The 17,639-nt window shown below is 43.3% G+C and overlaps 1 protein-coding gene across 3 annotated transcripts in view; it reads left to right on the top strand.

The window, feature by feature from the left end:
• The window catches only part of ENDOU (endonuclease, poly(U) specific), an 88,071-nt gene that overhangs the window by 18,903 nt on the left and 51,529 nt on the right, over nt 1–17,639 (top strand). For all 3 annotated transcript variants that reach the window (XM_069758695.1, XM_069758693.1, XM_069758692.1), the window contains exons 2-3: nt 7,265–7,384; nt 10,501–10,545. In XM_069758695.1, coding sequence (XP_069614796.1) covers nt 7,265–7,384; nt 10,501–10,545 — 165 coding nt within the window. The remainder of the gene's footprint in view (nt 1–7,264; nt 7,385–10,500; nt 10,546–17,639) is intronic.

Below are 17,639 nucleotides of genomic sequence, written 5' to 3'. Positions count from 1 at the left end.
AGGCAACACAGTGTGCAGTAATCAGCGCACATACAGTGATATGGCAATAACCCAAAAACAATAGAACAAGCTCTGAGACGTGGAATCTCTGCAGACTGCAATACCTAAACCTATCCTCACACAACTAAAAGCAGCAGTGGATTGCGCCTAACACTACCTATGCAACTCGGCACTGCCTGAGGAGCTGACTAGCCTGAAGATAGTAATACAAGCCTGACTTGCCTCAGAGAAATACCCCAAAGGAATAGGCAGCCCCCCACATATAATGACTGTTAGCAAGATGAAAAGACAAAATGTAGGAATGAAATAGATTCAGCAAAGTGAGGCCCGATATTCTAGACAGAGCGAGGATAGCAAAGAGAACTATGCAGTCTACAAAAAACCCTAAAGCAGAACCACGCAAAGGGGGGCAAAAAGACCCACCGTGCCGAACTAACGGCACGGCGGTGCACCCTTTGCGTCTCAGAGCTTCCAGCAAAAGAGAATAGCACAGCTGGACAGAAAAAACGGAAACAAAAACAAAGTAAGTCTAAGTTCACATTTGCGTTGTGCGCCGCAGCGTCGTCGCCGCAACGCACAACGCAAACAAAAACGCAGCAAAACGCATGCACATGCGGCCCATGCGGCGCCAATGTTAAAAGATAGGGCCGCACGACGCATGCGTTTTTGAAAAGGTCGGCGCCGCCCGAAAAATGCAACATGTTGCGTTTGACGCGCCCAGGCAGGTGCGCCCTAACGCCGCATGCGGCGTAAAACGCAACAAAACGCAACACAACGCATGCACATGCGGCCCCAATGTTAAAGATAGGGCCGCACGACGCATGCGTTTTGTTGCGGCGGCGACGCTGCGGCGCAAACCGCAAATGTGAACGTACCCTAACACTTATCTAGCAGAGCAGCAGGCCACAGGAAAGATGCAGTAGCTCAGATCCAACACTGGAACATTGACAAGGAGCAAGGAAGACAGACTCAGGTGGAGTTAAATAGCAAAGCAGCCAACGAGCTCACCAAAACACCTGAGGGAGGAAGCCCAGAGGCTGCAATACCACTTGTGACCACAGGAGTGAATTCAGCCACAGAATTCACAACAGGAGGGTCTGGCTACCCATATACCTCACCCCTGGGTAAGGGGCATAACCGTGCCTATCTATGTTTGTTTCAGGACCTGTGGTGATGTCAGAACCACATGTCTAATCATGTGATGGGTTCCTGGGTGTGGTTACACCTATGTAAAGAGGTGTGTGTGTAGCACATGGAGTGTGTTTGGGAGTCTGCAAGAGTGGACAGACTTCCATGTGTCCTGGCCAGACACTGCAGAGTGGCCTGTGTTGGACGGTTCCACATGGGGACAGACGTCCTGAACAGCACACAGAGACCATATTTAGGCTGGAGAGCCTACGTGCTGGACATAGCACAGTCTGTGTGCCTACAGGTCTGAGAGAGAGCGGAGCTCTAATATGGACATTGAGGATTCAACTGTCTGAAGTAAGACTGTTTACCTGTTATTCCTGTTGCTATGTGGTTTATGGAGCAATAAACCTGTGAACTTTTAATGAAACGTGCCTCCAGAGTGTCATCCGCCGCACCTGAGCGAGTACAACCCCTACAATTGGTGTTTCGAATGCGGGCAAAGATCCAAGGAGCACATGTTGCAGCGATGGCTGGTCTGAGCCAGAAGAGTGGACGGTCTTGACAACCGTGAGTAATACTGACCGGGGTCAGTGAGAACTGCAGTTTATGGATACCTCTGAGGAGAAGAGGGATCCGGGAACCTGTGTGGCCGGCAGGTAACAGACAGGTGTCTGTGGTATTCTGACCGGGGTCAGTAAGAATTGTTGTTTATGGGATACCTCTGAGGAGAAGAGGGATCCGGGAACCTGTGTGGCCGGCACCAACAGGTAACGTGTGTACTGACCGGGGTCAGAGTGGAAGGAAACAGAGACAGTGCATCTGGGCATCTCTGAGGCTGAGGGGTGTCCAGAAACCCGTGAAGTTGCCAATGGGTGACGGTCCGAAAACCGTGTATTGTACTGACCGGGGTCAGTGAAAAAACTGTTTTGGGCTATGTTCAAGCCGGGTGTGTAACAGACCGTAGTCTGTGCTAATCTGACCAGGGTCAGTGAGAGACTGTGGTTCTTTTTCTACAAGCACGTGTGCAAGTGCTTGCTGTGGACCGGTGAGTATATGTATTTCTTTTTTTTCTTCTGTGATCGACTTGCTGTGACTCGGCGAGGCCACAAAGACTGAAGGCGTCTGGGGGTAACTCGGCGGGGTTACGAAGTTTGCTGTCGATCGGCGGGTCCACGAAGTCCGCGGTGCAGAGCCTTGCGAAGTGCAGTTGCAGCAAAGAAAAAAAAAAAAAAAGACATTGCTGGTTTAGAGTGTGCAGACTCTTAAAGGGCCAGAGTCACATTGGTGTGCTGTGCAAACTGGGGCCTGAGAGTACTGTGGGAAGTCCACAGGGTGTACCCCAGAGTGGGGTGGTGTCCCTAAAAAGTGGGTGGAGTCCCAAAAACTGAGCGGTGCCCAAATAATTATGGCTGGCCAAAAGAGAGCAGGACCATAACATAGAGCTGCTTAAAGAAACTGTTGAACAAGAAAGGGTCCTGAGGCAAGCAATTGAGCACAAAGTGGGTGACCTAGAGAAGGAGGTCGTTGAACTCAGAGGTCACCTATCAGCATGTCAGGCCATGAATAGGGCTATATTGAAAGATATGGATGTGCTCAGAATGGCTCAAGAAAAGCATCAGCAGGAGCTTCTCCAGAGAGTGGAGGAACGTCGCTGCCTGGCAGAGGAGTTGCCAATGCCTATCTTGGCGAAGGCTCAAGCGGAAGAAAAGACTGGGGAAGAGTTAGTGCTTAAGGTGGAACAAGATAGTCACCCGGTTGTGGCAGATGTCCGTGAAGATGAGACCCCGCTTTTCAAGAGCATAATAGAAGTACCCGAAGACATGCGAGAAGCGTGCGCCAGGAAGGGTGTGCATGAAGCATTTAGAAAGGCAGTAGAGGCTTGTAGTGTGCACTGGGCGCCTGAGACTCAGCAATTGGTCATACTGTCGACTAGGGAAGTCACAGTGAAGCGGGTGGCTGTCTTGAGGGATATGCACCTACACTGCCTCCGTACAAAGCAGAAGATCATTTTGAAGAATGATGAAGCCGTTCGACGTTTGGAGCGTGAAAGGAAAGCTGGGCTTAGTGGAAGACACAGTCCAAGTACCTAAAGGTCTGGTGGCGAAAGTAATTGGGAAACTTGGGAGAGTGATGCAGGAGATGGTGGATAAATCCGGTCTGAAGAGACTGAGGATACCCGCTGATGAAGAGGTCCAGGTCATGGGTGAAGATGGGATGGTTCCGTTCCTGGTTGTCGGATCCAGAGAGTCTTAGGAATATCCGCATGCTCCTGGAATATCGCATGGCATACCTAAGGGAGGTAGAGCAGCTGAGACTTGAGAGACTGCAACTTAATAAACAGCTGCTAGAGAGGCGAAGAGGTGCTCTAAAGCCTGGAAGTCCTCAAGCTGAAGTTAACAGAGGATATAGATGTAAAGAGAAGAGCTGCTCTCCGAAGAAAGACAATAGGAGAGATCAACGACCGAGAGAGAACCAAAGGTGGTCAGGTAGAAGAGCTAGAAATAGTGACTCCTCAGTTAGCTCAGGGCTCAGAGACTTAAGCGGGAGATCCTGTAGCAGACGAGATGACAAGGGGTCATCATTATCAAAGGATGTGACGGAAAGGGATGACGAATGCCGACAAAAGGGTTCAATAACAGGCCCTGACTTAGACAGACGACTGAGAGGGGTCTCTAGTCAGTTTAGGACAAGTGCCAAGCCCCACGGCTTTAGGCAGAGGGGGGAGGTATGTAGCGTGGCTAAAGGTTGTATAGTCGACGGGAGGTATGTATCACAGAGAAGGCTTGTCGCTGTGATGTAACCCGGAGTGTTTTCTTTAATACACATAAAGCAATAAGGAATTGTTTAATATATTTGGGTCCGGGTTACGGGTAGCTATGAGAGATGGGAGGGTCTGGCTACCCATATACCTCACCCCTGGGTAAGGGGCCTATCTATGTTTGTTTCAGGACCTGTGGTGATGTCAGAACCACATGTCTAATCATGTGATGGGTTCCTGGGTGTGGTTACACCTATGTAAAGAGGTGTGTGTGTAGCACATGGAGTGTGTTTGGGAGTCTGCAAGAGTGGACAGACTTCCATGTGTCCTGGCCGGACACTGCAGAGTGGCCTGTGTTGGACGGTTCCACGTGGGGACAGACGTCCTGAACAGCACACAGAGACCATATTTAGGCTGGAGAGCCTACGTGCTGGACATAGCACAGCCTGTGTGCCTACAGGTCTGAGAGAGAGCGGAGCTCTAATATGGACATTGAGGATTCAACTGTCTGAAGTAAGACTGTTTACCTGTTATTCCTGTTGCTATGTGGTTTATGGAGCAATAAACCTGTGAACTTTTTATGAAACGTGCCTCCAGAGTGTCATCCGCCGCACCTGAGCGAGTACAACCCCTACAAGAGCAATAGGTTTTTCCTAGATGATACAAACGAAACAAGAGTTTGTCTTCTGCTTTCTATTGAAATGTTGGGTAACTTTTCAGGACTTGAAATTAATTGGAGCAAATTTATGCACCTCCCTTCAGATTAGATCTATGAAAGAAACAAGTCAGTCTGGTCGAATAACTCCATATCTGGGTAATTATACTTCACAAGACCCAAAGAAATATGCAGATATTCAACATGTTTTCATTGATCGAAAGACTGGCCTGGATTTCCAATATGGAAGGATAAGACTTGATGGAAGGGCTGTCTAATCTTCATTCTCTTAGCATAATATTTCTTATACTTAACAGTTGGGTGATACCTGACGAATGTTAATATTGCATTCAGCATGCTTGTGTCATGGGGAACGTGTGATCTTTAAGGACACTAGTGACAAATTGTTGCCTTTGCTGTTATCTCATCAGACCCTGTAGGACCCGGTTACATTACTGGTTGCAGAGGGCTTGTCTATTGCATAGAAATGTGCTTCCATGTTGATTCAACCCCATCTGAATCATCTCTTCATGGACCGCCGTATAAACCCGTGCACAGCCCGCGACAGTCCCATAGAGAATGAATGGAGCAGCGGTCGAGCATATGCACTGCCAATTCATTCTAATTGAGATGTATGTGACCCCCTCTGGAAATTGATGGGGGCCCAGTATTTTAACAGTTATGACCTATTTTGTAAATATATGATCATTGCTTTTCACTGGCCAAACCTTTGTAAGTTTTGCTCCTTTGTATTAAGGGGTTGTGCAATTTCACTGAAAAATGGGGAACATTAAATATTACTTTTGAAAGTCCCTGCCACTCCAGCGCCACCTCTGCTTGCTGATGGTCTTTGCTTACAATGATGCAGTGTTACAGTCCCATCTACAACATGTGACTTCTGCAGCTTCTGAGCTCAGCAGTAATGCCGAGATATCTACTACTAAGTTCAGAGACTGGATGTAGCGGCCATGTACTGTAGAATGAATATAACTATTCCATCCCTGTCAACAAAGATTGGGATAAAGAAGCAAGAAGGAACCACTGGAGCAGAAGGGAGGAAAGTCTGGAGCAGCAAGGAGGAAGCTCTGGAGCAGCAGGGAGGGAGCTCTACAGCAGCAGAGAGGAAGCTCTGGACAAAAGGGAGGGAGCTCTGGAGCAGCATGGAGGGAGATCTAGACAACAGGGAGGGAGCTCTGGAGCAGCAGCCAAGGAGCTCTGCAGCATCAGGGAGGGAGCTCCGGAGCAGCAGCAAAGGAGCTCTACAGCAGCAGGGAGAAAGCTCTGGATAACAGGGAGGGAGCTCTGGAGCAGCAAGGAAGAAGCCTAGAGCAGCAGAGAGGGAGCTGTGATGCAGCAGAGAGGAAGCTCTGGACAACAGGGAGGGAGCTCTGGTGCAGCAAGGAGGGAGATCTGGAGCAGCAGCCAAGGAGCTCTGCAGCAGCAGGGAGGGAGCTCTGGAGCAGCAGACAAGGAGCTTTGCAACAGTAGGGAGGAAGCTCTGGAGCTGCAGCAAGGGAGCTCTACAGCAGCAGGGAAGAAGCTCTGGACAACAGGGAGGGAACTCTGGAGCAGCAGGTAGGGAGCTCTGCAGCAGCAGGGAGGAAGCTCTGGAGCAGCAGTGAGGGAGATCTGGAGTAGCAGCCAAGGAGCTCTGCAGCAGCAGGGAGTTAGCTCTTGAGCAGTAGGGAGGGAGCAGCAGACAAGGAGTCTGCCGCAGCCGGGACGGAGCACGAGCAGAGAGAGGGAGCTACAGCAGCAGGGAGGAAGCACTAGGGCAGCAGGGAGGGAGCACTAGGGCAGCAGGGAGGAAGCTCTGGAGTGGCAGAGGAATTCAACTGGTAAAATACTGGTACAATAAAATAAAAGCTATTGGAACACTAAAGGGTAACTAGGAAAAAAAATCATTATAGAGAAGTAACAATACTTCTATAAATAGAACATTCTAATATTATATTTTTCACCTAATTTCAGAAAGGTTGGAGAGTAAATATGAGTCTGATTTGCTGATTATATGTATTTTGAAAGCGGGGTAGGGTTGATAGAGAAATGTTGAATTATAGAAGATCTGACTATATTTTACAATGTTAAATAGATATCTTAGATCTGATGAGACTGATGTATTTACTTTGAAAGTCCAGGTCAGAATGGCTGCAGTCTTACATTTATTTTATGAATCTAGCTAGATCTGGACTCATAAAAAGCTCATTTTAATATTAGACAGGGAAACTTTCATTGCATATTGTACAGCCATTCCCACACACATTTTCAAAATAAGTATTTTGGCCTCAACAGGTTTAAGAGACATAGTTAATAAACTATACAGTTTGTGTGGTGAAAGCTTGTGACAAATCCACCTTAAACACTTATAAAAAGAGTAGCTGACAATTGTATTCTGTATGAAGTCATGTAGTACAATTACACATAATATGTAGTATATGTTTGTAGTATGGAAGCCAGGGGTGATATATGCTGCCATGTGCTGCACAATGTCATGTGTCAGAGGAATCCATGGAAGGTGGTGTCCTGATGAAGAACCACTGACAAGCACAATATAGATGCCCCATATTGGGCTGAGGACATTATGGTAAAAGCTATAGAACAACATGGCAATCAGGCCAATTTCCATATTTAGGAATCCCTGAGCTATTGGCTTTTGGAAATCATAATTTATGTTCTTGAACAAAACTAATATTTATTTCCTTTTGTTTATCAATGTTAAGGATGTGAGCATTCGTGTAAAAATCGCTGCGGAGACAAACTAGACAAGTCATACAGCTGCCAATGTAATGTTCACTGCGAGAGGTTCGGAGACTGCTGCGACGACTACTCCATCTGCTCCTGTAAGTAAAAACGAAACACGAAATATCCATGTCTGCACTGATACTGGGGGAGAGAGAGAGACAGACCCCAAAACGGAAATTTTGCATGATTGTATGGAGAGTGCATGGAAAACTGGATTCGGAGGCCGGATTCATCAGTTCAGATGTCACTTTCATCTGTTAATCGCTGGAACCGTCGCTGGGTGTTTTTTCACCGGACAGAAAAAGCGTTACTATGAACGTTTTCTCCTGCCGCCGCAAATTGTTTTTAGATGGATCCGGCAAAAAACGGATGAAACGTGAGGCCATCAGGTGCAATGCGGCGCTAATCCAACTCTATGAGAAAAAAAAACGGATCCGGCAGGAAAAAAATAGGTCAGTTTTTTTTCAAAACTTGCCGTATTGTGCCTGATGGCAAAAACCTGATGTGTGAAAGTAGAGATCCGTGTGTTACCAGACTTGGATGCAACTAAGTTAATAAGTGTTATACAATTCATAATTACCAAGTTTTAAAGGGAACCTGTCGCCCCGTTTTTTCGATATGAGATAAAAATATGGTTCAGTAGGGCCTGAGCTCTCCTTTACTTCAGTACCTTTCATATCCCGATTCCCCACCTTTGCTTAGAAAATAGTTTAGTAATCTCTCCGTTTTCGTATGTCAATCACCCCGGTCTGATGGGCGGAGCCGAATCGCCATCTCTCCCCACGCTCCTCGGGGTGTTTGACGTAACTAGATCTGTGAATAGCACACATGCCGTTCAGTTTCTGCACGTGCGCATTGAATTGGCCTCTAGCGCCTGCGCAGTATTCTTTGACCAACTGTGGTCAAAGTATGAAATCATTATTGCACATGCGCCGGCTTTTGACCCAATGCTCTGTGCCCAAAACATACTGCGCACGCGCAAGAGGCCAATGCGCAGGCGCAGAAAACAACGGCAACGCAGAAAATAAATTAATGCGTAGAGCAAGGCAGGAGGTGGGAAGAAATGGAGATTAGGCCCTGCCCATCGGACCGGGGTGATTGACATACGAAAATGAAGAGATTACTAAGGTATTTTCTTAGCAAAGGTGGGGAATCGGGGGATATGAAAGGTGCTGATGTAAAGCAGAGATCAGGCCCTATTGAACCATATCTTTATCTCATATAAAAAAACGGGGTGACAGGTTCCCTTTAAAGGGAATTTGTCATCAGGCTTTTTCAATATAATAAAGCAGCATGGTGTAGGAGCAGAGCCCCTAATTCCAGTCATGTGTCACTTACTGGGTTATGATTTGCTGCTTTAACTAAATCGGTGTTTCATCAGCAGGAGATTATCACTACAGGACTAGGTGTCTCGTGCCTGCTGGTCCAGCCATGGCCCAGCACTGATTAGCAGCTTTCTGTCAATATACAGCTGCCAATCAGTGCTCTGTGGGCAGAGTTAAACACAGTTTAGCACTTTGAGCTCTACTACATCTGCAGGAGAGAAAACTGATTCAATCATAACTGCTGCACACAGTAAACAAAATAATACATTACTGAAATCAGGTTCTCTGCCCCTACATCATGCTGCTGTCAGATCACATAGCAAAAACTTGCAGAAAGATTCCCTTTAACAATCCCATGATTTCATCCAAGAGTAGAGGATGCCCATAAGATGAAAAGTTCCCAAAGGGAAATAGAGTTGACAATGGCAGGTTATTGTTTTCTGCCTTCACGTTCTTTTTCTTTGCTGTGAAATGAAAATTGATGAGATTGTACAAGAAGTGACTTTGCAGAAACATCCAATTCAGTTACTCAAGGAGTCGCCCTCCCTCTAGTGGACAGAAGTAGGAACTACAAGCATTTTTCTATTTTATAAACTAATTGTCACCTAATCTTTGAGCTGATCCACGGCCAGATTACTGTTTCGTCCTCATTTCGTTTCAGCTTTTTATCATTAATCTTTTTGAATGAAACTACATTTTTTTTTATACTGTAGGTGATCTGTGGCTTTCATCCCGGCATTTTTTACAACCCCATCTAACAATATATTGCACCCTATTACCAGTACATACTGAACAACATTGTTGTTGGCTAAAAAGGAAATGTAATTTATCCTGCAAGGGAATACCCCACCCCCATCCCATCTGAATATGCCTCCTGACATAAACCCATAACATTCCTTGAATGTACTAGGTTTGAATTTCTAGTGTTCTAGGGTGGGTATAGCAACACACTGTCCTCCCAAGATCCTCCCATTTTGGGGAGCTGCTTCAAACTGGAATAAAAATGCCAAAAGTTGAAAAATTGCAGTAATTTTGGAAAAAAATACTTTAATGAATCATCCCCAAAGAGCCCCATTTTGTCTCCTGTCCTAGACAGTGTAACATGACAGACGGCTCTATAACTGGGGCCTGGCACATTCTAAGGGGTTCTTATCTCTCAGAGAGACATTTTGGCAAATCAGGAGTCTACTGCAATCGCATCAGGATTTGGCATTTATGGGCTTACAGAGCGAGTCTACCCAATCTGCAATACCATGTTAGTATTACTGCCATTATTAAAGGGGATACCCGGGACTATAGAAAAAACGGCATGTAAATGCTAACAGAGGCAGCTACCTGTCTGTCGTATCTGGCACTGGTCATTGATCGCTCCTGCCAGAGTTTCAGCTACCTGTCAACAGAGGTTCTTTTCCTGTTGACAGAACAGGGCTACCGGTGTCATGCTGATTGACAGCTGACTCCTGCTGCCTAATTGGGGGAAACCAGCTGTCCATCAGCATGACACCAGTAGTCCCGCCCTGTCAACAGGAGGAGAAAGTGCTGCTCTGTCGACAGGTAGCTGAATCTCTGGCAGGAGCGGTCAATGAATGGCAACGGATACAACAGGCAGGTAGTTGCCTCGGTTAGCATTTACATGACTTTTTTTCTAAGGCTCGGATATCCCCTTTAACGACAGCATTGGGATTGTTAGAAGGCTGCAGGGAGTCAGTTGTATGTTACAGCGAGCACCCACTATGGATGCCACAATCACAGCTCTTATGTTCTCGGCATAATACTATGACATGCTGCAAAAAAGAGATAGTTGTGTGTATATTTTATAATAGCAGTCTTTCATGACCGTATATGTAATAAAACACTTACTGATTTACTGCTTATTTTATCTTTAACAGACATTGATCCTCACCTGAATGAAGTTACTCATGATGACGGTCCAGGTAGTGCTGTATTCCTGCTCACAAATTCTTTTCTATTCTGTGTTTCTGGTCTTGGGTTACTTGAGCTAAATTGATTGTTTATATTACATACTAGCTGATGAGCCCGGCGTTGCCTGGGCATAGTAAATATCTGTGGTTAGTTATAGCACGTCACTTCTCTTATTTTCCCATCACGCCTCTCATTTTCCCAATCACATCTTTAATTTTCCCCTTCACATCTCTCATTTTCTCCCTCACACCTCTCATTTTCTCCCTCACTCCTCTCATTCCCGCCTAACACTTGTCATTTCGACCTCACATCTGTCATTTTCCGATCACTACACTATTTTCCCTCACTCCTCTCATTTTGCACTCACACCTTTTCATTTTCACCTCACACCTCTCATTTTCACCTCAGTATATACATGTTTGTCATCTCCCTTATATATAGTATACACCTGTATGTCATCTCCTGTATATAGTATATACCTGTATGTCATCTCCCCTGTATATAGTATATACCTGCTGTGTGTCATCTCCCCTGTATATAGTATATACCTGTATGTCATCTCCTCCTATATATAGTATATACCTGTATGTCATCTCCTTCTATATATAGTATATACCTGTATGTCATGTCCTCCTGTATATAGTATATACCTGTGTGTCATCTCCCCTGTATATAGTATATATGTGTGTGTCATCTCCTCCTGTATATAGTATATACCTGTATGTCATCTTCTATATATAGCATATACCTGTATGTCATCTCCTCCTGTATATAGTATATACCTGTAGGTAATCTGCTCCTGTATATAGTATATACCTGTATGTCATCTCCTCCTGTATATAGTATGTACCTGTATGTCATCTCCTCCTTTATATAGTATATACCTGTGTGTCATCTCTCCTGTATATAGTATATATCTGTGTGTCATCTCCCCTGTATATAGTATATACCTGTGTGATCTCCTGTATTAGACCTCGTTAACATGTTATTTGCTCAGTATTTTTACCTCAGTATTTGTAAGATAAATTGGCAGCCTGATAAATCCCCAGCCAACAGGAAGCCCTCCCTCTGGCAGTATATATTAGCTCACACATACACATAATAGACAGGTCATGTGACTGACAGCTGCCGTATTTCCTATATGGTACATTTGTTGCTCTTGTAGTTTGTCTGCTTATTAATCGGATTTTTATTTTTGAAGGCTAATACCAGACTTGTGTGTGTTTTAGGGCGAGTTTCGTTTGTCAAGTTGTGTGTGTTGAGTTGTGTGTGGCGACATGCATGTAGCGACTTTTGTGAGATGAGTTTTGTGTGGCAACATGCGTGTAGCAACTTTTTGTGTGTCGAGTTGCATGTGACAGGTTAGTGTAGCAAGTTGTGTGCAGCAAGTTTTGCGCATGGCGAGTTTTGCGCGTGGTGAGTTTTATGTCTGGTGCCTTTTGAGTATGTGCAAGTTTTGTGTGAGGCAACTTTTGCATGTAATATACAAAAGAAAATTGCGCTGGTAAAACCCAAGATACGTCTTTGAGCCAAAAAAAGACAATATTAAGAGGGAAGGCACAGAGACCAGTGTATTTAGGTGTAATGCCTACCACATAGTACGTGCTCAAATAATAAGATGTGTCATAGCACCAGATACACACTTGTACCTACTCTATATATAAAACTAGAGTGCGCCACTAATGTTGCTGAGAAACGTGAACTAAATGAGCTAGAGGTAAATACCTATATGAATCCAGATGAATCGCCCGTAGTTCTGTCCGAAAATCTTCAGTGACGCTGTGTGGTATAGATGGAGTCTTTGGAATCTACGACGGTAAATGTTCCGGAGAGCTGCCCCGGCCGGTGGCAGCTGCTCCGAGTACCGAAATCCAAGAGGGGACGGAGATGCACCGTCTCAGGACAGCAGCGCCGTGTGTGCGATCAAAGTGCACGGCGCGTCTAGGACCTGTGTGACGTGGTGAATCAGGTGACCGTCCCACGTGACTAAGGAATTCAGTACGGATCGCGGTAAGGACCAGAAAAAACCGACGCGTTTCGAAAACCACTGTTTTCTTCCTCAGGGCTGGTCCTTCCCTTGTTTCCAGGTCCTTTATATACCTTCCGCGATCCACTTATGCTAATGAAAACCGAACAGTTCCACTCCACAGTTCAATCCTCTAGGGGTCAGTGTGTCTAATAGAAAAATCCATTTGCTTTCGGTCCTGGACATAGCTTTGATATAGTTCCCCCCTCTCCAATGTGGATGTACAATTTCCATACCAAAAGCTTCCATTGTTTGAACAATACCTCCATGTACCTCAATAAAATGTTTGGAAAGTGGATGACCAGTAAATTTTTTCTTTATGTTACGTATATGTTCGTTTAGTCTAATTTTCAACGGTCTTTTAGTGCGCCCGACATACATTTTCTTGCAGGGACATTTAGTAATATAAATGACTCCAGTAGTAGAACAGGTTATGAAGTCATTTATCTTATAGTTGGAATCCCCTTTTTCAATACTCATGGTGTTGTGAGTGCTGATTTGCTTGCACGTATTGCATCTGCGACATGGAAAAAAGCCTCTTAGTGTGTTATGGAAAAAGGAGATATTAGCGGGAGGAGATTTGTTCTGAATTGTAGGGGCAACCATATTTCCCAGGTTAACCGCCTTCTTGTATATAAATCTAGGACCAGTGGATATCTTATCTCCAATAATTTTGTCGTCCTTTAGGAGATGCCAATGTTTATTAACTATTTTGCGTAACAAATGCGAGTTAGTGTTGTATTGCGTAATTATGGGGATGGCTTCATTATTTGCCCTCTGTGATCCAGTAGGGTCAATCAAATCCTGGCGTGATTTAATAAGGGCATTATTTTTAGCTGTATTCAAAATATCCTGTTTATAACCCTTCTGCACGAATTTGTTTGTCAATGCTTCAGCCTCAATGCTGAAGTCTTCAATTCTTGAGCAATTCCGATGTATACGCATAAATTGGCTTTTAGGTATATTAAGTAGCCATATATGGAGATGGCAACTGTCCAGGGGGATAAAGCTATTGGTGTCAGTTGGTTTGTAAAAAGTCCGAGTTTGTATTGCACCGTTTTCAATAAAGATTTGTAAATCTAAAAAATTTATGACCTTGGTACTAATATTCGCGGTAAATTTTAAAAAGAATTCATTTTTATTTAAATTACTTAAAAAACTATTAAGAGAATTGGGTCCATCTGACCAAATAAAAACAATATCGTCAATAAAACGCTGCCAGATGACCAGGCCCGCCCTAAGTCGCCCCCCGGGGTAGATGGTACTCTCTTCCCACCTACCCACATAGAGGTTAGCGTAACTCGGTGCGAACCTGGTCCCCATGGCAGTACCCCACTGCTGGGAGTAGTAGTCCTTATTGTATATAAAATAATTATGGCTTAAAATAAATTGCATAGAATCATATAAAAATTCAATTTGTTCACTAGGAATCATAGAAGACTGATTCAAAAAATGGTTAGCAGCATTACACCCTTTATTATGATCTATAATAGTGTATAGAGAAGTGATGTCCAACGTGCCAAGTATAAAATGGTCTTGCCACTGTATATTCTGCAATAATTTTAAAATATGGGCACTATCTTTTAGGTAAGATGGTAATGCTGGTACAATTTTTTGCAGGTGGCAGTCCACATATCTGGACAAATTTGCAGTTAGACACTGAATGCCGGATATGATTGGTCTACCTGGTGGGTTGATCTGGTTTTTGTGCACTTTAGGTAAATAGTAAAACACAGCCAGTCTCGGGGTGGGGTTATTAATAAACTCATATTCCTGTTTATTTAGTATTCCCCTATCAAACCCTTTGTTAGTTAATTCTTTCATCTCTTTAATGTACTCCTCAGTGGGATCTTTCCTGAGTTTTTTATAAGTACTTGGATCGTTAAGGAGACGCATAGCTTCTGTATGGTATGCTTCTTGATCCAATATGACGATACCCCCCCCCTTGTCGGCCGGACGTATAACTATTTCTTTGTTATGCTGAAGCAGTTGGATGGCCTTTTTTTCTCTCATGGTTAGGTTATATTTATACTTGTGACATTTTTTGTCCTTTAATTGTCGAATTTCATCTATTACATTCTTTTGGAACGTTTCCATTTGTTCCGAATATTCATTAATGGGATGAAATTTAGATTTATTTCTCAAATCTGTGTGCACATATATATTAGATGAGAGTTCTTCAGAATTTTTTAAAATGGGATTTTTTATATAGTGCTTTTTGATGGCGAGTTTCCTCATGAAAAGCTTAATGCCTATAAAGGCATCAAACTTGTTAAAACGACTGGCTGGAGCATATTTGAGACCTTTTTGTAGTAAAGATGTTTCATCCGGATTGAGAACATGCTTACTTAAATTAAAGATCTTTTGGGAATTCATTTGTAGATCTTTTTCTAATGTTTTCTTCTTTTTGGTGAGTTTCCTGCCTCGACAACCCCTTTTGCATGTTTTTTTGTACCCACTTGAAAAAAAGGATGTCTGATGTTAGTAGTATTCCGAATCTGTGGTACATTTGAATTCCTCATTTTCCCTTTCTTATTATTGGTTTTATTACCTGAAGTTACTCTGTTAGTGGGTGGGCCGTATGTGTCCGAATTCGGCTCACTAGGAGTCTCTACAGTTGGGCTAGTTAAAACCTGAAAGCGATTATGGGTATTTGTCGAGGTAGAAGGGAGGGCCACAGGTGACTGGCACTGGCTGTGTCTATTCTCAATGGGAGTACTCGGTAGATTCACAATCACTTCTTCTATGGGGGACTGTGCCGTTCCAAGTGATGGTGAGGGGGTTGCATGTATGGAGAATATCTCCGAAGTACTGCCATCAATATGATCGATGGTTTCAAAATCGGGTTCAAGTAATAGAGAATCTTTAAATGTGCATTCGGGAACGGCATCTCTACCAAATTTTTTCTTTTTCTTTTCGATTATTTCTTGTTCTTTATTATAGATTCTATTACGGATGCTACCAGATAATTTAATAATGTCAGGATGTTCTTTAAAGGGTCTAATAATGTCAAATAATTTCGAGATCTTCTCCTTACTCACCACTAATTGTTTCCTCCTTTTCTCTATAATGAAATCCACCGCTTGTTTAGAAAAAGAACGGAACATAGCGTTCCATTGTAGTAATGTGTCAGGGTCCCCAATATCTCCTGAAAGACTTTTATGAACTGTGAGACCTTTGGGGATACAGTCATATGAAATATATCTTTCTAATGTTGCCACCTCCCACATGTCTCGCATTTCTTTAATCAACAATTGCTCTAATGTCTTTAATGATTCTTTGATATGTGAGATATCCTCCCTGTTGGTATTTGGGGAGTTAGGCTGGTGGGATAAATTAAAAAATCTGTGTATATTGTTAATACGGTCTTTCCTATCAGTCCATAAATCCCCCATATTGAAAGTTCGGCACAAAGAAGAAACCCCGCAGCCTGCTTACGATGTGGTATAGTGAGAATCTATATATAAAAATATATGAAGCGGCGCTGGTGGTGTAGGGTAAAAAATACCTGCAGCAGATTTAAACAATCACATGAGACATGTGGGAGGTGGCAACATTAAAGACATGTGGGAAGTGGCAACATTAAAGACATGTGGAAGGTGGCAACATTATAGACATGTGGGAGGTGGCAACATTAGAAAGATATATTTCATATGACTGTATCCCCAAAGGTCTCACAGTTCATAAAAGTCTTTCAGGAGATATTGGGGACCCTGACACATTACTACAATGGAACGCTATGTTCCGTTCTTTTTCTAAACAAGCGGTGGATTTCATTATAGAGAAAAGGAGGAAACAATTAGTGGTGAGTAAGGAGAAGATCTCGAAATTATTTGACATTATTAGACCCTTTAAAGAACATCCTGACATTATTAAATTATCTGGTAGCATCCGTAATAGAATCTATAATAAAGAACAAGAAATAATCGAAAAGAAAAAGAAAAAATTTGGTAGAGATGCCGTTCCCGAATGCACATTTAAAGATTCTCTATTACTTGAACCCGATTTTGAAACCATCGATCATATTGATGGCAGTACTTCGGAGATATTCTCCATACATGCAACCCCCTCACCATCACTTGGAACGGCACAGTCCCCCATAGAAGAAGTGATTGTGAATCTACCGAGTACTCCCATTGAGAATAGACACAGCCAGTGCCAGTCACCTGTGGCCCTCCCTTCTACCTCGACAAATACCCATAATCGCTTTCAGGTTTTAACTAGCCCAACTGTAGAGACTCCTAGTGAGCCGAATTCGGACACATACGGCCCACCCACTAACAGAGTAACTTCAGGTAATAAAACCAATAATAAGAAAGGGAAAATGAGGAATTCAAATGTACCACAGATTCGGAATACTACTAACATCAGACATCCTTTTTTTCAAGTGGGTACAAAAAAACATGCAAAAGGGGTTGTCGAGGCAGGAAACTCACAAAAAAGAAGAAAACATTAGAAAAAGATCTACAAATGAATTCCCAAAAGATCTTTAATTTAAGTAAGCATGTTCTCAATCCGGATGAAACATCTTTACTACAAAAAGGTCTCAAATATGCTCCAGCCAGTCGTTTTAACAAGTTTGATGCCTTTATAGGCATTAAGCTTTTCATGAGGAAACTCGCCATCAAAAAGCACTGTATAAAAAATCCCATTTTAAAAAATTCTGAAGAACTCTCATCTAATATATATGTGCACACAGATTTGAGAAATAAATCTAAATTTCATCCCATTAATGAATATTCGGAACAAATGGAAACGTTCCAAAAGAATGTAATAGATGAAATTCGACAATTAAAGGACAAAAAATGTCACAAGTATAAATATAACCTAACCATGAGAGAAAAAAAGGCCATCCAACTGCTTCAGCATAACAAAGAAATAGTTATACGTCCGGCCGACAAGGGGGGGGGGGGTATCGTCATATTGGATCAAGAAGCATACCCTACAGAAGCTATGCGTCTCCTTAACGATCCAAGTACTTATAAAAAACTCAGGAAAGATCCCACTGAGGAGTACATTAAAGAGATGAAAGAATTAACTAACAAAGGGTTTGATAGGGGAATACTAAATAAACAAGAA

The sequence above is a fragment of the Ranitomeya imitator genome, chromosome 3 (assembly GCF_032444005.1).
Source record: "Ranitomeya imitator isolate aRanImi1 chromosome 3, aRanImi1.pri, whole genome shotgun sequence".
Taxonomy (NCBI): domain Eukaryota; kingdom Metazoa; phylum Chordata; class Amphibia; order Anura; family Dendrobatidae; genus Ranitomeya; species Ranitomeya imitator.
Note: the sequence above shows the minus strand (reverse complement) of the source record. Positions and strands in the feature narration are given on the sequence as shown.